This window comes from Rhinolophus hipposideros, assembly GCF_964194185.1.
Source record: "Rhinolophus hipposideros genome assembly, chromosome: 19".
In the NCBI taxonomy this organism is placed as follows: domain Eukaryota; kingdom Metazoa; phylum Chordata; class Mammalia; order Chiroptera; family Rhinolophidae; genus Rhinolophus; species Rhinolophus hipposideros.
In genome coordinates this window covers 29,026,802-29,050,306 of record NC_138065.1, presented here as the reverse complement: position 1 = coordinate 29,050,306, position 23,505 = coordinate 29,026,802, and the positions used below count along the sequence as shown (strand labels likewise).

Genomic DNA, 23,505 nt, shown 5'->3' with positions numbered 1-23,505 from the left:
CCATCTTTGGACCTCAGTTTCCTTATCTATGAAATGAAGCTATTGGACCAAATGCTAAGAAGTTCCCTTCCTTGTTCACTCCTTCTGCTGTCCTTCTCTCCTTCTCCACAGGGACTCTTAGCAAATTTGACATTGGTCACTGAGTTCCAGAGTCCCAAGTTAAGTCCCTCTCAGGCAAAAGCTGACCTAAACTGTGTGCTATGTCTCCAGGTTAAAGGGACCAGCCTGGCTCCTCCAAATAGGATCAGCTCCACTCAGAGCACTATGGCTCTAAGGACAACCTCTTCCAACCCCACAGTGACCAGGTGAGTCTGATTTATCCCTTAAGGTCCTGTTCCAATGATAAGAGCTTTTCTGGTTTCTCTCTGGCAGAGGTCCTTTCCACCACACTCTTTGTACACAGCATTATGACAAACACTTAAGACACACAACTATTAATTCATAGATTTTTTTTCTTTTACTGAGTTATGAATTCCTCAAAGGCCTGGGATATATATTACCTATCATTGACCTCTTAGCTGGGAACCTTGCACATAGTTGATGTCCATTGAAAACTTGCTGAATTGAACTGAAGTAGCTGTTCAGGAGGCAGGGTGGGAAGGGCGGGGGCAGCATCTGGAAGTTTTTATCTTAAGATAGTATAGGCTGGGAGAATCACAAGCCCACTTCTAGAATCTTCCATCTGAAGAGAGATCCCAGGGTATCCCATTCTCACCCTTCTGTGAACATTGGCACAACCTGTAGACCCTTCCAGATGAGGTGGCCCTTTGTTCTCCTTGATACAGCTCTGCCACTGCTTTGTGTTTCTTACACTGCATCTCTTCAACTAGTCTGTAAGCTTCACTTGGTCAGGAATGGTGTCTGTTTTCTGTCTTTCTGTATCTGGCTCAGTACTGAGCATTTGGAGACCGTCAACAATTTGGTATGTGTGAGCTGAAAGACCTGGGACTTTGGGTTTCAAATGTAGCTATCAGATTTCTGGTCTGACTTTAGGAATGATTTTTCATGAGGATTGTGAATTTTGGGGACATTTACCAAGAAAAGACTTTGGAATTGTTTTCTTAGAGTTTCTTAAGATTGGGATCCTGTCTCCACCCATATTCTCAGAGCAAGTGATAGATGGAAAGCAGGAGGAGAGGGGTGGCAAGATGACTTTATTTAAGGTATTATTCTTGACCCGTTTACATTGTCAAGGTCAAGAAGGATGTTTTTCGTATTATTATATTTTCTCTGCTGTGAAGCATGTTGGAATGTGACAGCTATTTCACAAAGTTAACATGGTTTTCCAGAAGAAGAGCTATATGAACAGAGTACACAGACACACCTACTTACACACCTGTATATGTAGATGCCAATGGCACTGAGAGGTGAACTTGTGCATGGAAGAGGGGGCTTCCTGAAACCCAAGGGAACCAGCATGTTGTGTGTGTGTGTGTGTGTGTGTGTGTGTGTGTGTGCTCTAAAGCCAGTTTAACTTGAATCCTCTCTGGTCTATAGCAGCTGGGAGTGATGGAGGGAGCAGACATTTAGATGGGGTGATGGAATGATGGTGATTGTCTTGCTGCTGAAATAAACTAGTTTGGCTTTTCAGGAGCAGGGAAATGACCGCTCCTCCCTGGCACCCACGGGAGCCTCTTCAGAGGGGCTGAGGTTGAAAGGTGTGAATAAAGGTGCAGAAGGGAGCTTATCTGGACCAGAGCACCGGGTTGCTTACAGCCACAATACGATACTGACTTTAAGCAGGAGCCTTGGGAAAACCAGCTGCAACTAGGAAGAATGAGGCAGTTTATGGAAGCATCTGGAAGGAAGCTGGGACAAAACGAGCCCCATTTTCTGTAAATCAGCAAAAGAGAAGGGCGAGAAAGAGTATAAGGGAACTTCTTGAAGTTAGGGGAGTAGCTTAATACAATTTCTTAAAAATCTCTGGAATTTTCTCAATTTATCTTGAGAGTGGGCACTGTGTCTTACTCATTTTTAAAACATTCCTCCACTCCCCCATCACAGAGACACTCTGGGGGCTATAGAGGGGCAGCACCCCCAAGAAACTGTTCAGAAGAAGGCGAGTCAGCCCTTAGGGCCCAGGCTCCTTTGGAGGCCTGCCAAGCTGCACCTGGACCAGGTAGGGAGAGTGGGAACTTTGGGGGAGGGACAGTCCATATAGGGAATAAATTACTGCAAGGGAAGGGGATAATATTTACGACTTGTCCTACATTAGAGCAAGGTCTAAAGGGTGGAGCCGCAGACTAGAACATAAGTGCTGGAGGGGCCTCAGAGGACACAGATGTAGGAGCTGAGGGCAGAAGGGATAGCAAGGTCAGAGAGCAAACTGGAACAAACTGTATCCTGAAGGTTCTCACCAGTGCTCACCCATGATGGGAATAAGCCCCTCACTTCAGGGCCTCTGTACCTCTGTGTCCTATAGACCCTCGAGGAGGGACAGACCATGCACATAACCCCTGGCTCTTCAAGTTGGAAATCCTTGACCTTGGAAAATTACCCCTGAGGGAGGTGAGGGGATAAAGATGGGAGCTGCTGTGACCTGCACCAGCCACCAGGTGTCACTGATGTGTCCGTCTTAGAGGGTAGGCTAATTTGCACACGTGGAAGAGGCGTCTGGGAATTTCCAGGTCTCTTCTTGCTGGTTTCTCAGGAACCGCTCTGGGAATGGAAAGGATTAAGCCATTCACACTGATAAAGAACAGATGGTAGGGTGGGCCTGGTGGCTCTGCACCCTCCACTGTGGACACTGTGTTCCTCTTGATGACAGGAGGCCTCTTGTCATCAGGCCTCTTGTCCAGAGTGGCCAATGGGGCTACAGGATCCATTTGCACCCAAACATGCCTATCTTGGGACTCTGATTCCCACCCCTCTCCCACTGACTGATTCCTAGTTCCTGAGCCATTCCTTTCCTGGATTGTTCCTCCCTTCTCTTCCTCTTGGAATAGAGAGCTCTGTTGGAGGGCATGTGGTGTGTTCACCCTGGAGAAAGAGGGTCACAGCTCCTCCCTGTGAAGAGACAGCCAGTGAAGGCTCTTGTGGGAACTGTGACTCTCTGCCCTCCCTTGGCCTTGCCCTTGCACTTCCTTTCTGGAGAACACAGGCTGGCAGAGAGCCAATGTGATGTCTGGTGCCAGCAAATGGGTGGTAGAACAGCAGTTTTGGAAGATGGATCCTTGGTTAAGGAGGTCTGGGTTTCTTGGCCTTTTGGAGTGAAAGTTGCCCATGAAGGAGGAGTCTCCTACAGACCTTCCCAAGCCTCACCTCTGGGCTGCCCCGGATCATTTTTTGCTTCGCCAGGACTGAGATCCAGGTGTCAGTCCTGGCTTAGACTTACCCAGGAGTGACAGGGGAAGGAGGGGAGAGAAGGGACTATGAAGTCTTTAGACAGACATCTGTGCTTCTAGGGCCAGAAGTTTGGGTGTGCAGTAGGTGTCTTTGAGCTGGGCGGACCCAAATAAGGCCTGGAACATCTCACTCTAGAAGCCACAGGTGCAGCAGAGTGTGTGGCTTTTCCTGTCCCAGGAAGGTGGGATAAGAAAGGCAAATCTGGGAGCAAGACAGGGAGATAGAGAAAATGAATGGTGAGCACAGGCACCTGGGCCACCAGCATTCAAGTGCCATCAGAGAAGACCCAGGGCAGAGCAAAGCCTAGATGATCACAGACTGTAGAAGACGGAAGCACATCATGAGGTCCAGTGGGATGGGTGGCTTCAGGTGGTTCCCATCGAGCCGCAGGTAGCGGAGATGGGGCACGTTCTCCAGATCCGAGGAGAAGTCGTGGAAGGCGATGAGGTTGTTGGGGCAAATCTGAGTCCCGTTGATCTCTATGGAGAAAGAAGGGGAGAGGTGAGCAGGCGAGGAGGGCAGGGTCAGGACAGATGGGGTTGCAGGCACAGATAAGGAAGGAGAGTGTATACAACTGACAGTAAGGACTCTAGAGTTCTCCTCTCTGGAACTGGCTAACTTTCGGAATTTGTGACCATGAATGAGTTGACCCTAACCTCCAGGCCCAATTTACTCATTTGTAAAATTAATTAAGTTGGAATTGGTCCACAACCGTTATTTGAAATTCACTCTGAAGAGTCATGGAGGAAGTAAGCTTTGAGTTGGGCCTTCAAAGTTAGGTAGGATGATAGCAGGGGAATACCTGGGGGATGGGGTTCTGACAGAGGGACCTATTTGAATGAAGTTGTGGAGGACAAAAAGTTTACGGCAGAATCTGGGGGTAGTAAACAGCACAACATGATGGACTAGGGAGAGTGAGCTGGAAAGGTAAGTTGTGGCCAAAAATTATGGTTGGCTTTCAAATATTTCACTAAGGATTGGGGCTTTGATCTTCAGCCTGAGGAATGACATTGAGTAGGACAGCAGGATATATGAACCATAGTAGCATCCGGGGGTGTGAAATCTGGAGGGGGCCTATGATGAAGTTTATACTGTAGAAAGATGAATCTAGCCACAATGTGGAGATGAAGTGAGATCTGAAGCCAGCAGGTGGATGTGAGAATTTCCAGTGACCTGCACACAGATGGACAGAAGATGGTCTCATTAACTGAAATAGGGATGACAGGAAGAGGAAAGGCAGTCTGGGGAGGGCACAGAGCCCTTAGGACATTCTGAGCCTATTGATTCTGACATGAGTACTGATTCTAGAGAAAGTAAGCTAGAAAGGTAAGTTGTGGATAAATTGTGGTAGGCTTTCAAATGGAAAATGAGATTCCATTTTCTCCTTCACCTCTTTTTAGATGACATCAGATGTGTCATCTTCTAAATGAATCTTTATTCTCCCTAAGCCTTGCTTCATTTATCATCTGTGAGGCCATTGATGTTCTTTTTCTCTCTTCACCTTTGGAATAGCAGAAAGAGCCCTGACATAGATGGATTTCTTTTTGTGGCCCTTGTGGCTTTGGACTGTCACCTGACCACTCTGACGTTCAGTTCTCAGATCTGTGACATATGAGAGCTATGGATCTAGAGGGCACAGAAGCTGGGGTTGATGAGAAGGGATGGAGAAAGAGAAGCTAGTATCCTTCAAGCATGATATTCTGGGCACTATATTCATGTTAAATGACTAAATCTTCATATCAACTTCATGACAGAGGTATTATTACCATTCTCACTTTACAGATGAGGGAACTTCTCAGGGAGGTCAAATATCTGTTCAAGGTCATACAGATAGCAAGTGGTAAGGCCAAGATTTGAAGTCTAGTGCCAAATGGGGTGCTTTTTGTACCCTCCCTCCCCGAAGCCCTTGAGAAAGGGCTGAGGTTGTGAGTCCCCAGCCTCCCTCCGTGGCCCAGACCTGCCCGTCCTACTCACTCTCGATGATGTTGTTGTTGAGGTAGAGGTGCTCCAGCTTGTTGCTGATGGCAGGCACGTTGCTGATTCTGTTGTGTGACAGATGGAGCACGAGCAGGTTAGAGATGTTGAAGGAGTTCTTGGGGAGCCCCCTGTCCGACAACTTGTTATAGTTAAGGCGAATGAAGGCAAGGTTGGGGAAGGCCTTGAAGTACCCATTAGGGATTGTCTCGATCTTGTTGCTATCCAGGTAGAGCTGGTGAATAGCTGTGGGGACCTTGGGTGGCATCTTTTTTAGGATGTTGTGGGCCAGGTTGAGCTGCATGAGGTTCTTGAGACCTTGGAAGGTGTTGGACTTGAGAACGACATCACTCAGCTTGTTGTGTTGGAGGTCCAGGAGCACTAGGTTTTCCAGCTTGCTGAAGACACCAGGCGGGATCCTGGAGATCTGGTTCTGGCTCAGCCTCAGCTGCTCCAGGTTCTGGGGCAGGGCCGAGGGCACCTCTTCCAGCTGGTTCTTCTCCATGTAGAGGAATGCCAGACTGGGTAGCTTCTCCAATACCTTCTGGTCTACCTTGCGAATTCGGTTGTTGTCCAGGTTGATCCACCTGAGGCCCGAGGCATTCTTGAAGGACTCCACTGGGAGCTCAGTTATGAAGTTGTTCTGGAGATAGAGGTAGTGGATGCGGGATGGGATGACAGGGACCTTTCTAAGGTTGCGACTATCACAGTAGAGGGCAGACGGGAAGTCATGGGGGCAATAGCATTCCCGGGGACAGTCAGGAAAGATAGATGGAGGACCCGGTGGGAGGGGAGGAGGCAGATCTGTAGGCTCCGATGGCTCATGGGGCTGAGGAAAGCTGGGTGTGGGTCTAGGTCTCGGTCTGGGCCTGGGCCTGGGTCTTGGTCGTCTTGTTGGCTGGCCTTGGGCCACTGAGGCCAACATGAGGAGAAATGGGATGAGCCAGCAGAGGGATGACCTCATGATCCAGGTGATGTACCTACAGGGAGGAGACACAGGAGGTCATTAGAGGCCATGTCTTTGCAACTAAAGCTGGCCAGGACGGGCTCCAGGGGAGCTGTGGGAGGGCTCTGTGGAAGCATTTCCTTGTTTGCCTGTATCCAGCAGTTAAAAAAGTAACAAGGGCTTAAGGATCTGGATCCCCTGCCCAGAGGCCTGGTCACTCAATGTGTTCTGCCTGCTCTGGAGAGCAGGAGCCATCCTGGTAGAAAGCACACTGGGCTGTGAATCAGAAGTCTTGGCGCTTACTGGAGAAGACCATTAACCTTTCTAGCCCTTCCCATTTGCAGCATGAGAAAATCATCCCTGTCCTTATAAGAGGGATGTTAGGATACATGAACCATAGAGTTCTGGGGTGTTACATCTGGAAGGGTCCCTAGTGATCTCACAGCTCAGTGTTTTCACACTGTGCCCCCCATTTCTGTGGAGCCCCCTGAGGAAGGGAGACCAAAGGGATGGCCCTAGGGCACCCGTAACTCACTCCTGTGCCAACCTGAGAAACTCTGCTTTTTCTTTTAATCTGTTGTATATATTGAGGTTTAGCCAAAGCATTCATTTAGAAAAAAAAAAAGTTTCATTGATAAAAGTGGTTTGAAATCCACCAATCAAGTCCAGACTTTACAGTTTATAAGACTTGAGTACTGGAGGAAAGAAGTGGCTTGCCAAAGCCAGGAAGCTATTTAACAGCAGAGCCAGGACAAAAGCCCAGGTCTCCCGCCTTTCAGAAGGGCTCGTAGAGATCTTGGAAAGGAAGGAAAGTGCTGTAGACACAGTTGTGTCCCCTCTGCTTACCCCTCGCCCCTGCGTTCAACTCATAAAACGCTGGTCTTTGCAAGCAGGAGACACACCAAGAATTCTCCCCAGATGTGGAGGCTTCTGGGACAGTAAACAGGGAAGGTCTTGAAAGCTGCCAGGAAACCACTTTCATCTCTTGTGACCCGGTATTGCTGCTCCCATATCCATTGGAGTTGATGGTGTTGAGGTATCAAGAATTTCCTGCTAGCCTCAGTGACGTAATGGAATGGGTTGCTGAAGGATGTTTTGGGTCACCCTTCCCAGTGGCCCTGATAATCCCTCAAATAGGGCCATGTGATTTGATTTGAATTAAGCTGGGGAAATAACAATAGATCCAGGGCCGCAAGCACAAAGTGGCAGCTCCCACAGGCTTCCTCCTTTGCCTGGCAGGGAAGGGTCCAGGGAGAGGGTTCCATGTACCATCTCTTCCCCAGGGCCATCATCCTTATGACACTCCTTCAGGTCTCCAGGCAAGGTCCCCATTCCCACATTGCTTCTACTGCCCCCCCTTTGCTGCTTCTTCACAACTGTGGTGGTCGTCTACCCTGCCCCCTCCTAGGGTCTGGGACAAGCCAGAGATGCAGACTTCTTGGGCTTCTCTGAGATAGAGTGGGCATCCCCACTGCATCTGGACCGTGTGATCTCTTTCTTTTGAGTCCACACATCAGCTTAGACTCCTCCCTGTGTGAGTGACCCAGCACCGGCTTCTTGCTGGCTTTGCTCAAAGGAGCTGCTTAGTCCTGGACCAGATGCTCAGGAGGAACTGAATATGATAAGAAACAGGAGAAAGGGCAGAGCTCAACCCTAGAGGGGCAGAGGATGTCTCCCTACACCTTACACACACACACACACACACACACACACTCCTCTCCCGTACCATACACATAAGCAAACTCATGTTCACATGTGCTCTGTCTGTGTGTGAGCCCTTATATAGTACACTGAGTATGGAAAGGAAGGAGGGAAGAACGGCAGACAGACGAGAAATGGGGAAGACACTGCCTGCAGCCTCTATTGCCTCTCCACCTCTCTCTAAGGTAGTCTGTTCCCAGGCTGGCCTTTCCAAGAGGGTCCAAGAGAGCCAGTTTCCCTGGGCTTCCTATCACAAAGGACCTTGCAGTTAGATTCTTGGCTTTAGCTTCAGTTGAGGCTGTAACAGTCTTGGGAATACATTAACAAAATGGGAAAGAAAAGGCATTCATTGTAAACCTACACTTGGAGTCTTGTGGCCAGACCCCAACCACTCATAATTGGTGAACTACAAATTAATATTTTATAAGTCCTGTAATTTCCTTGAAAATAACACGATCATTTTGTATAACTTTTAAGGGAGTAGTTAAAACATTAGTATGTTAGAAACAAACATTTTTAAATGCCTCTATTTTTGTGACCCTGATTTTGTTGTTTTTGTTTTGGCATTTCTTTATTTTTTATCACCCAGAAGCCTAAAAATTAGCAAGCAATCTCTCATGATATGAGAAGCCCTTCCCCAGGGAGGCTCCCAGCACTGGCTGAGGCTCCCTATTTCCCGGCATTGCCTTTGTCACTAAAAGCAGCTACCAGGTGCTTGACCCCAAGTTAAGCAGGCAAAGCTTGTCCAGAGCTTCCAGCAGAAGCCCACTCTGTAAGGCACAGTGACTCAGGTGGCTGGCCTTCACTAAGGGACATTTTCAGTGGCTCCAGGCCTGGGCAGCCCTAGTCCCCATGGTCAGGAGTGACGGGATCATAGTTTAGTCGCAGCTCCACTTGGCAGGCCAGCCTCCCGCTCATTCCATTCACAGTGAACATAAGCCTTCCTCATTCCCATCTCCCTCCCAGACCCTTTGGGATCTTCTCTGATTTGCCCACTGGTCCTTCTTCTGATCCCTTTACATTCCAAACCTCTGGAGGCTGGCCAACCTCCTGGCAGAGCTGATGGGTGGTTCCAGAGGAAAAGCTCTTTGGGCCTGTACCATGGGGAAACTTGATCTGTTAATTCCCTTTCTCTTAGCCTGCTGCTGAATCATTCTGGGTGTATCCTCGTGGCCATGCTTCTTTCTTGAGGAAACAGCTTTCATTTCTAAGGCTTTTCTAATCTGGCAACGCCTCTTTCTGTTGGAGCTTAGCTGTCCGGAGGGAAGTCATGACAGCATACCTTTGGCAATGCACTGTGACATCCTAAGTTCCTGAAACCAGAATCTGTGTGACAGATTGGAGGTCCATGAACTCCAAGGGGAGTCATAGTTTCCCCTACCCAAAGCCCAAAGTCATACTTTTTAATGCTCCTGCCTTCCAGAACCTTCTGTCCAATCATAAGCTCCCTTAGGGTGGGTCACAAGTACATGCAATTTTTAAATTCCTTATGCTTTTGCGAGCACACCTCCCAACTTTCTGCTGGGCTGTGCTCACTGCTCAGTCACTGAACCCTTGTTGACCATGGACAATCACGGACCTCATGCAGCCCAGTTCGTTAGCATTGGCTCTCAAAACACTGCTGCTCCATGGGGGAGCCACAATTGCTTTGCCCAACCCCAAATTCACTCTCTCCCATTAAGAACATTTCCTAAGACAGTTTTAAATTTGAATTTCAGCTCCAAGTATTGGAGATCTGGGCTTGAATCCTGGCTCTGCGGCTGTGCCCCGGGCTCCTTGTCTGCGTAAGGATCAAATGAGATCACGCACATGAAGCATGTCATAGGCTTACACTCTATAAATGGCGGGGCATTAGTTTATTCATTGATTTACTTTTAAAAGAGCAGATTCTCTAGAGAGATTCTGATTTTAAAGTGAGCTAGCCCTCTTCCCTATCTAGCTCATGAATTCATCCATTTAACGTTCGAACACCCAGGGCTGGTGCAATGTTCAGGTTCATGGCAGGGCTGGATTGAGGCCCACATGGATTTTTCAAGTCACTAGGAGCAAGTTTAAGGGTAATTGGCTTTGTATGGAGTCTGGGATTGGACTTGACTGGGAATGAGGTTGGGTGTGTCTCTTCGGGTTAAAGGATTACTCCACACTTCCACACTACTTACTGGCATTCTTCTTTCTTGTCAGATTTCCTGTCTAGTTGGTTACCTCGAAATCTTCATGGTTTAACTCAGCCAGGAACCCTGCAGTGGGGAACAGAGCTGCCCCCTGCCCCACAGCCACACCCATGGACATTGGCATGACCCTCTCTCTCTGTTCCCCTCTTTATGTTCTAAACTCAGACTTCTGAAAGCCATCCTGCTCCTTTTATCTCCTCCAGAATCTCAGAGGGAGTTGGAAGCCAGGAGAATCAGATAGTCTCTGCCCATTTTTCAGCAGAGGAGCAAGGCAGGACCACCTGGGCTGCCTAAGACCCTTTCAAGGCCTTTAAGTAAGGCTTTTGTGGTCCAGAGGTAACAAGAGGGTTGGTATATGGTCATGATGAACTCAGCACACCACTTATGCAGCTGCCTCTTTGAGGGGGGAGTGAAATCAGTACAAGTGTGGGCCTGACTGAGGTAGTGGGGGAAGAGCTTCATGGTACAATCTAGACAGGGGAGGAGGGTCCTTAGCCCCTCTACCACTGCCCAGAGACTCGACCCTGATCTCAGCCTTAGTTTCCTTATCTGTAAAAAGGGGATAATAAAATCTTCCCTATTCCTGTATTCCTCACCTAGTTGTTGTCAGAAGCAAGTGTGACAAGTAAATTTAAAATGTACTGCAGATCAAAAGTGCTAAAAATAAATATAACACTATGATGGAGAGACCATCTGTCTCCCCAGCATCTACCACGGCAAAGTGTAAACAGAATGAAGTTTCTTTGGCCTCAAGCCACTAGTACAGAAAAGCAAGTTTTCCACTCTAAGCAGCTGTGGAAGGAACAAGGGTGAGATGGCTCTAGTCTTCGCCTCTCTGTCTCCTTCTTCCTGCCTCCACCCTCTAGCATCTCTATCCCTTGCAGAAAGCCTAGAAAATGCATTAGGTGCTTATAGATTTGGGTCCTAACCATGAAAGTCTTCAGCTACTTCAATGGGTGCTTTTAGGCAAATCTCTCACTTCCACTAAGCTTCAGGTCCCTCATCTGTAAAATGGACACACTAACACCTTCTTACCAAGTTAAATTGAGGGTTAAATGAGTAAATGTGTGTAAAGTGAATGCTCAATGAATGATAAGCTATTGTTGACTTTATTTCAAAATAGTGGGGTCTCTTTCCCTTCATCTTGTCCAAAGGATAGCCCAGCCCTCCACCCAAGGCAGGGATCCTTGCAGGTTGGATATCGGCTCATGGATTTCTCCCAGCTCTTTTAAACAGAGTAACTTCCTCCCCTTTGGGACCTGTGAGACCACACTGGGATCACAAAACCAACTACTAATAACTGGAGAGATCATAGAAGCCCCCAGCCATCTGGGACCGCTCACTCTGTTCTCCAATTCACTATCCTCCCCAACCCCACCCCGCCACGTGCCTTTCTGCAGTAGGTAAGGGGACACTGGTGAGGGAAGGCACAGAGCTGGCTGTGTGGTCCCATTGTGACCCATGATTTCCCCTCCCAACCGTTCATACCTGGCATTTTTGCCCCGCAGAGCCTTGAAACACTTTCCTCACATGCCCAGTAAATGGGGCTGCCCATTGGGCAGAACTTATTGTCTAGCCTATTTTCTGTGTGAGGCCATCAGAACAGACAGCTGTTAAGCAAGAGGAGAAGGGATCTTGAAGGGATGGGGAGAGGTCCAGCTCAGTGCCTCAGGGGGCTCAGGGCAGGCATCTGCAGGTGAAAGGAAACGTAAGTCTTTGGGGGGCTATCTTGGGGGAACTTTCTTTCTGGGATGTTCCCTCATAATATAGCTGCTGGTGCTTGCAAGAAAGATAGAAGGGGAGAGCTCACAGGAGATCTTCCCTAGTCCCTCTGTGCCCACTCCCACTCCCCAAAAGAGGGTAGTCTATTTGGGACACTCTGGAGCTCCTCCATCAGACAATCCTTGTCCAGGAAACCACACAGCCCTTCTGCCCAGCTAACATTGCTCTTCAATCCCAGCACAGGTCTCCCTCAGGCCCTTGATTCAGATTCTCAAGACTTGGTTGACCATCAGGATCCCCTCAAGTATTAAAACAATGACAGATTCCTGGGTCTCAATCCAATAGCTCTGGAGCGAGGGGTCCAGACATCTATATTTTTAGTAAGTACCCCCTTTCCTCTCCCCTGCTCCCAGGTGATTGTGAAGATCAGCCATATTTGGGCTGATGTAGGCCACCCCCGCCTGCCTTGGGACAGCGCTCTCTATGGAGAGAGTTCCTAATTAGAAACAAGCCCCATTCAATAACTCACTCCAGTTTTCGCCTCCCTGATAGATGAAGGAACTACTGTCTTTTTCCTCTGCCACAAGGACCCCTTGCCAATCTGGGATAATTTCAAAATGGGTTTAAAAAGAAATCTCTACTGGCTGCCTACAGAAAAATAAGTGAACTGCCCCCAGAACTGGGGATTAGGACACCCAAGGCTTGGAAGCTGAGTTCTTTCTTCCCTTTCTTTCCAAAAGCCAGTGGTTTGGACCAGTGAGACAGAGAAATTCAGAGCTTCTGGGAAGATACTGTGCAAGTTGGAAAGCCACTTTTCTCCCTCCTACCCGATTAAGTTCTAAAGAACAAAGAAATCTTTCCAACTCCTGCTATTGTTCATCTCTTCCCTGCTCCGCCTAGACTCAGCACACATGATTTTTTTTGGCTCTGCCATCTCAGTGGGAAGATGTACTTTCTTTTTGCTCTTACAGCTGGAGCGGCCTGTGAGAGGGTGAGAGACAAGATGCAGTGTGTGTGTGTGTGTGTGTGTGTGTGTGTGTGTGTACCTGTGACAGTGATTGTCAATATGTGAAAGGTGCAGAGAAATGGGTTCTTGAGTATGGTTTCTATGGAAACATCTGATCTGTAGAAATACTGTATGCCGCATAACTCTCTGTGCTACAACAAACATCTGTACCAGGAAAGTTTAACTTCTGCAGCTAGCAAATACACAGGTAGAAAATGATGGAGAGAAGGAAGAAGAATAGGATGTAGAAGCAATGAGCAAGGAGACAAAGTGGAAGGAAGGAAGGAAGGAAGGAAGGAAGGAAGGAAGGAAGGAAGGAAGGAAGGAAGGAAGGCAGAGACTAGATCAGTAACCTAAGCTAGACAGAGCAGGAAGACACAGGAGGCTTCCTACCCATCTCACGACTGGGCTTACCTGCACACACCTGCCTCTGCTCTCAGCTCTGCGTTAGTCCCCGTAAGTTTCCCTCCTCTTCCTCCCCCACCCTTCGGTGGAGCTGTGGCAGCAGAGAGCCAGCCAGAAGTTCTGATCTCCCTGTGTTGCAAGAGTGCTTGTGTTTGCCTGACTTTTCTTCCACCAGATTCTATTGGGGTGGGGAGGTTAGGTTAGGGGGAGGGACGGGCAGATTTTAGGGAGGGAGGGGAGGAGGGGAGGAGGAGAGAAGAAAGGGAGGGAGCTCGGGAAAGGAGGAATGACAACAATAAAGTCTTTATTTGGCAGCCAAAACTCCCAAAGACTTCAACCACACACCATGCCCACTAACGAACTCATTTTTAATAACATTTCCTTCTGTTGCCACTGCTTCTGGGGGGAGATTGAACTGTGTTTGGAAAACAAGCCAAATTAACAGAGGAAAAGGCATGAAAGCAAACTCTGTGTGGGCCAGATCTGGATGGCTGGGTTCTCACCAGCCTCCCAGGAACAATTGCCTTGCTTCCCCTTTGCTCCCCTGGTGTTAAATTCCCAAACCGTGAAGTGTGTGGGACATGTTCTCTGAGCAGTGACAACCCTTCCCTAAGCCATCTTCTCTGGAGGTTGCTAAGGGAGTGGAGTCTCAGTGTGCAGTGAGCTGGCACAGGAGATTTGGCTATTAGAAGGATGCTCAAGGACCAGAGAGGGAAAAGTCTGGCCTGGGGTCACACAGCAAAGTAAAACAGAATTAAGATTTGATATAAGACCTAAAGTCATTGTTTCTAGCCCAGTGGACAATATCAGTGTCTTCAGCTTCTCCACCTGAATCACACTCAGGAGAGATCTGGGGACTGTGTGGTCATCTCACAAAGACATGGGGAAATCTAAGTGTTCACACCATCCCAAAAGACCCATTCAAGTCAGACCATTACCGTGAACAATTCTCCTCAATTAACAAATGGCAATACACTTGCAGTTAAAGAGCAGCCCAGTGAAACTTCCTGCCACCCTGGTTGACTACTTAGAAAATACAATGATACTTTTTCTGTCATCAGGTCCATGGAGAGCTGCAGAGCCTATTGATAGGAAATTCCCACCACCCTTCCCAATCTGGGGTAGAGGAAAGTACATTAAAATCAGGGTCAGCAGCCCTGGACTCTGCCATTAATGAGCTACGTGATCTTGGGCAAGTTACTTAATCACATAGAGCCTCTGTTTACCCATCTATGAAATGGGAATATTACCTATCTCACAGGGTTGGAAGATGAAGTGATTGAAATATGAGAGCACTTTATATACTGGGAAGATGTTAGAGTTAGGAGAGTGAGTATGGTGAATGGTACTCAGCCTAAGAAACGGAGAAGGAAAAATATAACCCATACTTTCTTTTCCCACCCTGCTTCCTCCCAAAAGCATGAGACTTCCACACTTGCTGGTGAGGTTGCTGGAAGTCAGCACAGCCCTCTCTAGAGTCACCTGGGCCCTGGATGTGCCAGGCTACTCATCCCGAAGGGGTATGTTCCTCTCAGCAGACTCAAGACATTGACCCTAGATTTGCTTGTTTCCCATGATGGGGTGGATGGTAAGAAAGATGAGCAAGATGCAGTGAGGTGCAGGAGGATGCGCCGGGAGTGGGGGTGGGAGGGGTTAGACATGGTGCAGGGGATGTGACTTGCTCCATTTTTATGAGGTCCACCCAAATCCCCAGAGCCCATTCTCTTCAGCGTCGATAATAACCGACTCCATCCCTTCTCAAGTCAGTATGTTTCCCTTCCTCTTTCCTTTATCTCCCCCTGTCCCAGGCCATGCAGAGAGAATTGCAATGGCAGACAGAGAGGGCTACGGACTAATCCGGAATGTCTAGAGAGTGCTTATTGGTGGCCTGTGGACCTAATATGGCTTGAGGACCCAATATGTTTTTTAATAATACATTAATAAAATAAACATTTTTATTATGGAAAATTTAAGACATATATCCATTTACTCGGAATAGTGTTAATAACCCCATGTACCCATCATCCGGTTTCAACAATTACCAACTCATGGCCCATTTTGTTCCATCTGTGCCCCACACTCCCAAAGCATTTGAATCATTGATAATTATAAAAATTGGATTTGAAGCTTTTTAGGCAGGAAAAGCACTTTCCAGTTGAAAGCAGTCTCCATCCCTCTATATTATCTTGTCACAGAGTTGAAGGCCCATACTACCTCACTCGGTTACTGACCTGCCTGTCCTTGAAGACTTTTGAGGTCACAACCACTAGCTTAAGGACAACAACTAAGAAATGGAATGAGTTGGGACAAATCAGGTATCTATAAAGGAGAAGGTGCCAGGTTATCTCAACCAACCTGCATTTCTCATCGCCTTGACAGGGGACACAACAGCTTCAAGAGTGGGAGACAGGGGCTGGCTGGGTTCTTGAGACCTGGCTTTGCCTCTTATATGCTGTGTGATATTGGAGAGGTCCCTTTCCCTGTCTGGCCTCAGTTCATCATTTGAAAATGCAAGGTTGAATGAAGCACGAAGAGAACCTAAGATTTGGGGTCAGGACACCAAGTTTCCTTCCTGCTGCTCTCTAGCTATCTGCTGAGCTGACCTTAAACACACCTGTGCCTAAAGTAATGACCCTGCCGCATCTCCTGCACAGGTACACCCAACACAACATTCACTGGGAGCGTCATCTGGGAGAGCACTTAGCAGTGCCATGGCTTCATACAGCCAGACCCTGCAACTCTTCCAGAGAGAGCTTCTCCTCCTTGGGTCTTGGGGATACCAATCCTTCACCCCCAAAAGGTACTTATCTCTTTCTAGTGTCGAGGAAAACACGAAGTGAATGCTGGGGAAAATGGTGAAAAGTCACGATAGCCAGTCTGTTGCTGCAGCCTACTCCTAGGAGAGGGCTGCGGTAGTGGATAGGGGTGGAATGTGGGGACAGAAAAAGGCAAGAGAGGGAGGCAGGTGCCTTTGCAATGTGGTGGATTGCAGCGATATTTCCAGAGATTTTGGACCAGCTCCCACTTCCCATCCAGACTGCAATCCCCCTTCAGGGCCTCACTGCTTACTCGACCCTCAAAGTAACTGCTGCTGGTTATAAATGAGTGGAGCTAGAGAAGACAGGGCACGATTGTGTATGATCTTTTCCATAGAAATATAGAACGGTTTCTAGAAATACGTGCTTTCCGCCTCCCCACTGCCCTGACCCCAAGACTCTGCTGGGAAGGAATAGTGTGGTCCTGAGAAGTTTCAGCTCAGACACAGAGGCTGGCCCTGGGATGGACCCTCACCCCTCACCAATTGAGGCTGACAGCCTAGGGTGGCTGGGCATCAGGGCAAACGTGGAATAGGGAGAAGCTGTGGGAGTCCTGTGGTCACTTATCCTGCCGCCCCACCTGGGGGGCTTGCCTGGGGTGAGTGGGTTCCTGGTAGGTAGAGGCAGCATCCTGTCATCATGGTATAACCCACAGCACCCACCAGGGGCTTGGCACACCCTGGGTGCTCAGTAGGAGTCTGTTCCATCACATTCAAGAGCGTTGAACAAGGAGACTCTGTCACTCTCTTTTTAAAAAATGTTGTTTATTTTAAAATATAAATAGGCAATACATTCTCTTGAGTCAAAGTCCAAAAGGTACAAAGTTTGCACCAGGGAAAAGTTTTCTACCCTGCCTGTGTCCCCATCACGCAGTTTCCTCCAGGAGACAATCAGCATATCAGCTTCTTGTGTCTGCCAGGTTTATTTAATACACATATGAGCAATGCATACAAGAACGGTGTACTTTTATCTTTACTTGGTAGTATATCTTGATGTTCTCTCCATGTTAGTACACAAAATTCTTTCTCTCTGCCCCATATTTATTTGAGCAGTCCCTCTTGTGAACATTTGGGCTTGTCCCTCTCCCTCACCCCAGACTTAGCGTCTCACAGACTTGGGTCCAATTCTGCCCTGCCTCCTCTCCATGGTGACCAGGTAGCCTTGGTTGCTCATTTGCCCTCTCTGAGCCTTAGTTTTCTTATCTGTATATGGCAGTGTCAGTTGCAATTCATCAATTCAGTAGTTGTTCTATAATTTAACATCTATAATTTAACTCAATTTCTGAATCTGAGTGCTCATGTTACTGGCACAGTGGAAAACTCCATCTCAGTTCTTCTTGGTGCCCCGCCCCCTGGGTTGTACAGCAGCTGCAGCAGGTTTTTGTGGAGCCAGGGCTTGGGTCAGGGGAGGTGCTTATGGGGAGGTGCATGTGGTTCCTGGTTAGTGTCTTACCTAGGATGCTCGGGACATGACCTTCATCCTGTGAGACCCTTGTTTGAGAAGCTGTCAGGCACATTCTAAGGCTGTGTGCAGAGGACAGAAACCTGCAGAGCTGTCATTTCCTCTCTGGAGATGCATTGGCAGCCTGGCACTCTCCCAGGGGCTCAGGACTAACAGAACCCCACATTCTCCCCTGACCTGGCCCCAACCAGGGACCATTTCTTCTCTGGGGAAGAAAGTTTCCTTGTCCGCCTTACTTTTGACCAAACACTGTATTCATGTCCAGAAACCTCCAAGGGTTCAGGCTTGTGGAAAATGAAGCCATAGAATTTGTAGGCTTCTTCCATTTCCCTCTTGCCTTGCCTGTGGCAGAGAAACTGGCCTGCTCGTATCTACCAGAGGAAGGAAGGAGCAAAGACAGGGAAGGAAGAAACAAAACATGTCTGTCAGGCATGAAGTGAGTGCACTGGGGCTGGAGGCCCCTGAATTCCTTCTGCTCATTGTCCATAACCCTGTCTAGGTGTTGTCAGCCTGTGGGCCATCTGAATAGTCCCGCCCACTGTCAGCTGGTGTGACTGGACAACACTAACCTGGGGCTGCTTGATCAGCATTGCTTCTGGAGTTCCTCAGGTGCTGGAGAACCCAGCCTCAGGTGAGTGGTGATGGTATCTGCCTTCCAAGGTGAGGCCCTCCTAGGTTCTGGGGTGCCTCTATGCCCTTTGGTCACATCGTCCTGGAACTCCACTTAATTTTATATTGTAATAATCACAAGTCACAACACCTGGGTCTAATACCCAGGTTGCAGGTATAGATCTGACAAGTCACCCAACACCATCCTGCTCCTTGCAATGAATTATTGGGTAATGACACTGCCTTACATAGGCACAGTCACACTGTAGTCATGTGATGATGATATGTGGCCGTGTGCTGTCAATCATGTCTTGGGTCAAAAGGTCTAAGAGGGCAAAAGCAAGGCAGCCCTGCCAGGGACCACCACCCATGACCATGGAGATCCTCACATCCACACGTGCACCAAGCACCATCACATGGTAACTGAATAACAGTAAAACTAATGGCTACCTCTTGTTGAGGCTTACTCTATGCCAGCCATTCTTCTAAGCCCTCTATGCTTAGAGTGTACAACTCTAGTTCTCACACAATTCCATGAGTCAGGGACCGCTCAAACATCCATTTTACAGGTGAGAGACTGAGGTACAGACAGTTAATGAACCCAAGGTCACTCAACTAGTGATGGCGGGGATAAAATTTGAAGCCAGATCATGCCGCCTCCAGATATCTTGTTTGTGTTTATCCATGCTATTATGAAGAATAAAATGCAAACCCTTCATTGGCCTCTCTGAATCCCTGTAGCTTGGTGTCATTAGGTATTTTCTATCCATGCGAGTTTAATTATCATCACATATTTATTTTTTGATGTTGAAAAGAAAATCCTCATATTGAAACTGTTGAGAACCACTGATCTAGGCCTCAGTTTCTCATTCCTAAAATAGAGTTACTCTCAATGCCTCTTTTTCTTACCCCTTATATGGATTCTCCAAGTTCTGTCAGTTTTATTTTCTTAATGGTTTCTTGTGGCTTCCCCCTCTTTCCTACCACGGCACTGGACCCCTGCTGGAGTTCCTGACTGGGTCTCCCTGCCTTGCCCCTTCCTCTGCCCTCTATCCTCCACCTGGCTCTTGCTAAGGCATGGATCTGACCAAGTCACTTTTCATCAGCTCCCTGGCCCCATGACCATGGTTCTCAATCCACAGAGCTTGTCAGATTCACCTGAGAGCTCTTAAACATGCCTGAGGCCCCACCCTTAGAGATGCTGATTGAAGGAGCTCTGTATATTTGAAAGCTATCCCCGTGAGTGATTCAGTCCACATGCTTGGCTGAGAATCATGAATGCGGCCCAAGCTCCACAGTCTACTTCCTGCTTACTTCTCCAGCTCCATATCTCAAACTCTAAACCCCAGACATATGACTGCCTCACAGCAACCAGAATACTATTTCACATCTCCACATCTTTGCCCTCTGCTCTTTCTGTCTAGATGGCCTCTCTTCCCCCAGGAATTACATTTTCTAGGATGGTCTCCTGATAGCACTTTCCTCTTCAGCCCCTGGGTAGTGATGACCACTCTGTCTGTGTTCTCCAGCCACCAGACAATGTATGTCCAACACAGGACCAGTGCCACTTCCCTGTTTTCCTGCCTGCCTGGTCTACCAGCTTCTCAAGGGCCTGTGCAGCCAAATTTGATTCCTATTTGAAGCCTGAGTTCTGCCACTCAGTATCCTACATCCTGGCCCCAGTGTAATTTGGCAGTGATCCTGAAAGCACTAGAATAGTTTCTCCTATTTTGTATTTGCCCCAGTCATTGCAACATCCTCCTGTGTGTGTTTTCCTGCAGCCTTCTCAATTTCTAATCTACTTTCCATGACCCACCAAATGTGGTTTTTCCCAAAACACAAACCTGATCATGCAACCCCCTTGCTTAAAACTCTGCAGTGTCTCTTAGTTGTTTATAGAACAAAGTTCAGATGCCTAAGCACGATACTCAAGGGCATGCAGGCTGACCCGGCTTTCCTGCCATTCTCATTTTCTTTCATAGTTCCCACAGAACCCAAGAACCAGATTCATAAGATGTTTTCCTGGGCCTTTGCCCAATCTAGGTTCACATGTCCTGCTTCCCTTACTCTCCATTTGGGGAACTCCGATCTCCCCTGCAAGGCCCACATCAAATGTTACCTCCAATGTGAAGCTCCCCTTGATTCCTGCAGGCAGAGTGAGCTCCCTGTGCTCCCCATTCACAATCTTTACAGCACTTGCCGCTCAGTGCATTGACTGCTTATTTCCGTGTCTACCTCCTCCGCATGATCGATCGCAGGATTTCCAAGCAGAACCCTAGCTCCTGACAAAGGACCTGGCAGATAAGTAACAATGGTCAGTATAGCTAACACCTAGTAGAGCTTCCTATGTGCCATGCATGAATGTTACAGTTCATTAACTCATTCCGTTCCCATAACAACACAGAAGTAGGCAATGTACTATCATCCCCATTTTACAGAGTATTACACAGTTACTAAGTGTCATGGCCAGGATTCAAACCCAGGCAGCGCAGTTCCAGGGTCTACGCTGTCTACACTATACTGATAACGCTTACAGAATGTATGGTCATTCATAGTGAGAGAGTGTGTGTGTGGCAGGGGTGGAGGGTAGGTAATAAAACATGATATGACTGGGTTTCTACCCACACCACTCCTGATGTCAGGCTGGGTTGGAACCCTGGTCTGAAGCCTGGTCTGTGGCTGTCACTGAGACAACAGAGCTATTATCTCTTTTCCAGCAGGTGACATGGATGCTCACCGACTTCTCTCATCAGACCCACAAACCTCAGCCACTTTTCTTTTTATTTCTCCTTTATTCTTCTCTGCTTGCCCAGTCTGAGAAAATAACTGGTTGGCCTGCAGATTGTGAGTGGTGTCCCCTCCTCCTTCCCATGTGCAGACCTAGCCTTACTTGGAGCCAGAGCACCCGGCTCAGGGGCCATGCCACATGGCTGTCCACCCTCCCCCCACAATCCAATCTGTGACTCCTGAATCCTCCCTGTCAAAGGAAAGAACACAGCCAGAGAAAAAGACCAAGGTTGAGAATGTTCTCAGCCCAGTTTTCTCCTTTCTCAGCCTGCTGAGCTCAGAAGCACGACTGCGGGCTGTCACAAGCAATACGTGCATGAACTCCCACCCACTGCCTGGGGCTTCTGCCTTCCTGGGGCTGGTGACACAGGGCAGTGGGCTGAAACAGAGAGAGGGTGAGAGAGCACGCCCTTTAGTAGCCATCACACCTGCCCCAGCTTCCAGGAGTGGAAGCCCTCCTGAGCACAGGCTCGCAGCCCCTCTGCTCCTGCATTCACCCTGCCTATGCTTTATTCCTGGGTCTGCTACGAGCAGTCTTCAGCTGGCCTGGCTCTACCGTTAGACCACCAGGTTGAATATGCCTCCAGACAAGGCTGCGTCTCCCCACCACTGGCATTTCCCAAGGGCATGTGAGAAGGATTCTCCCAGTTAATGGTGGGAAAGAGGAGCCATGCTTGGTTCAATCTTGTTCTCCGCCCCTAGGATGCAGGAAGTGTGGCAGAGACCTTGGGCCTATTCGCAGTGCTCCATGGAGCAAGTAAGGAGACTTGCTTTCTTCTGCTCTAAGAGCTGTCTCACAGCCTAAAATGGGCAATATACACATAGGATAATCGGGCAACAAGACCCATGACTGTTTGACCCCAAAGATACACAGTAAAGAATAAGTACTTTTAATGGCTGTGGCTCATGAAACAGCATCATGGAAGGATACAGAGTATTGTTATGAAGTGTCCTTGCCAAGAGACATTTTGTTTCCTTCATAGTGCTTATGCTGGCCTTGGCATCCATCAACAGAGGATATAGCCAAGGGCACTCCTGGCTGAGGGTTGTGATCTGGGAACTAATGTACTGGGCACAAGTGCTGTCCCTTCGATCCAGTCCCCTCTTGGCAGTCACCAAGTCAGGTCCAGAAGATCATCCTGGATGCCCTTTCTTGGGAGGCATTCAGGAGGTGGGATTAGCCACCTCCTGAGGCCCCTCCCCCCATGCAGCCCTGGAAGCTGCCTTCTGCTAATCTCATGGACTCAGAGCCTGCTGTCCCATCCCAGAAGGCCATTCTGAGGACAGAGCAGGGCTTTCAGACTGGAAACAGTGATTATTAGGGATGGAGCAACCCATCTTGGCCCGCCCCAGGTGTGGGGAATTTTCAGGCCATGTTGAGCCAAGCCACAGAATGAAGGCAAAAAGGCAAAACATGTTTTGGAAGGTGGCTGGCAGTCCGGACTGTCTGCTCCTGGGGCCAGGGCTCAATGAGAGGCTGTGCAGTTAGCAAAGTGGTGTGGGAAGTAGGGGAAAGCAGCCAGGACAGTGGTGGCTCGGCTTTCTCTAGAGACCCCCAGAAATGAAGGCTCTCCACCTCACCGTGTCTTCAATCCCCCAAATCTTCATTTGCTGAGCTTCAAGCTGAAATGATCTCATGAGGTCATTCCTTCAGTCTACCTGGCCTTTTGCATGCTGAAATTCAGGCTCCTTTCTAATATTTACATCCTTATTGGAGGATGAGAAGCCTCCTCCCACCTTAAGCAGAACTTGGACTTGAAGAGAAGTCTAAGCTCCTTGGAGACAGGTGCTGGGTAAACGGTGTTATCATTAGCGCTGTTATAGTATTTGCATTATTCACCTTCAGCTCCTTCTAAATGCGGTAGTTCCCTGGGCAGACAGCCACCCTCCCTCCTTTTAGTTCTGGAGAGAGGAAGAAAGAGGACTGATGGGAAAGTATCGTGAGGACTGGGCAGAGGAGTAAGGGAACACTGGACGGAGCAGGAGCCAGCTCCCTCCAGAACCTGATGGCTGATGGTCCCCAACCCGCTTAGGTGCAGGATGGGTATGATTTGCGTAATTAGCCAGTGAGGCTGTCATACTGATTCTTGTTGACAGGAAACCTTCCTCCTTCCCACATTCCCTCCTCTCCCTTCTTCCTGCCTTCTCTCCCTCCTCACCTCCTCACCTCTCCTCTCTTCTCACCTATCCCTCCATTTCCTCTCCTTTCCTCCCGCTCTGGCCGCTCACTGTATTCTCCTTCCTTGCTCAAGTCTTCCTCCTCCCTCCTCCAGCCTCTGGCTCCTCTTGTGACTGTGCTCAGGGAGGGGATATGAAATCTATTAGCTACCACATTGCCACAGGACTAAATCATTCTGGTGGCATCTCTCCATCAGGCTGCACAGAGCTATAGGTCTATCAAGATTGGACCCTTCAGTTCAGCTCCCTGGGCACCACCACTCTACCCACTCATTGTGATGCAAAGCCTGTCCCTTTCCTCCTTTCCAAGCCTGTGATGGGTAGGGGTGGAGGCAGCCCATCCCTTCTGGGAGCTTCATCCCCCACCCTTCTGGCCCCATTTGC

General features: G+C 48.5%; 1 protein-coding gene across 2 annotated transcripts; it reads right to left on the bottom strand.

The window, feature by feature from the left end:
• Positions 1-459: 459 nt before the first annotated feature.
• Positions 460-13,412, bottom strand: PRELP (proline and arginine rich end leucine rich repeat protein). Of its 2 annotated transcripts, XR_013991682.1 has the most exons (4): positions 13,280-13,405; positions 5,320-6,299; positions 3,596-3,824; positions 1,134-2,658 (listed from the first exon to the last, which is right to left on the bottom strand). XR_013991682.1 is itself a non-coding variant. In XM_081025221.1 (3 exons), the coding sequence occupies exons 2-3, from the start codon at positions 6,281-6,283 to the stop codon at positions 3,649-3,651; spliced, it is 1,140 nt and encodes a 379-aa protein (XP_080881347.1). In that variant the 5' UTR covers positions 6,284-6,299; positions 13,280-13,412; the 3' UTR covers positions 460-3,648. The 2 variants fall into 2 exon arrangements, 1 of the variants encoding a protein (XP_080881347.1); XM_081025221.1 differs by having other exon boundaries at positions 460-3,824; positions 13,280-13,412.
• Positions 13,413-23,505: the final 10,093 nt, after the last annotated feature.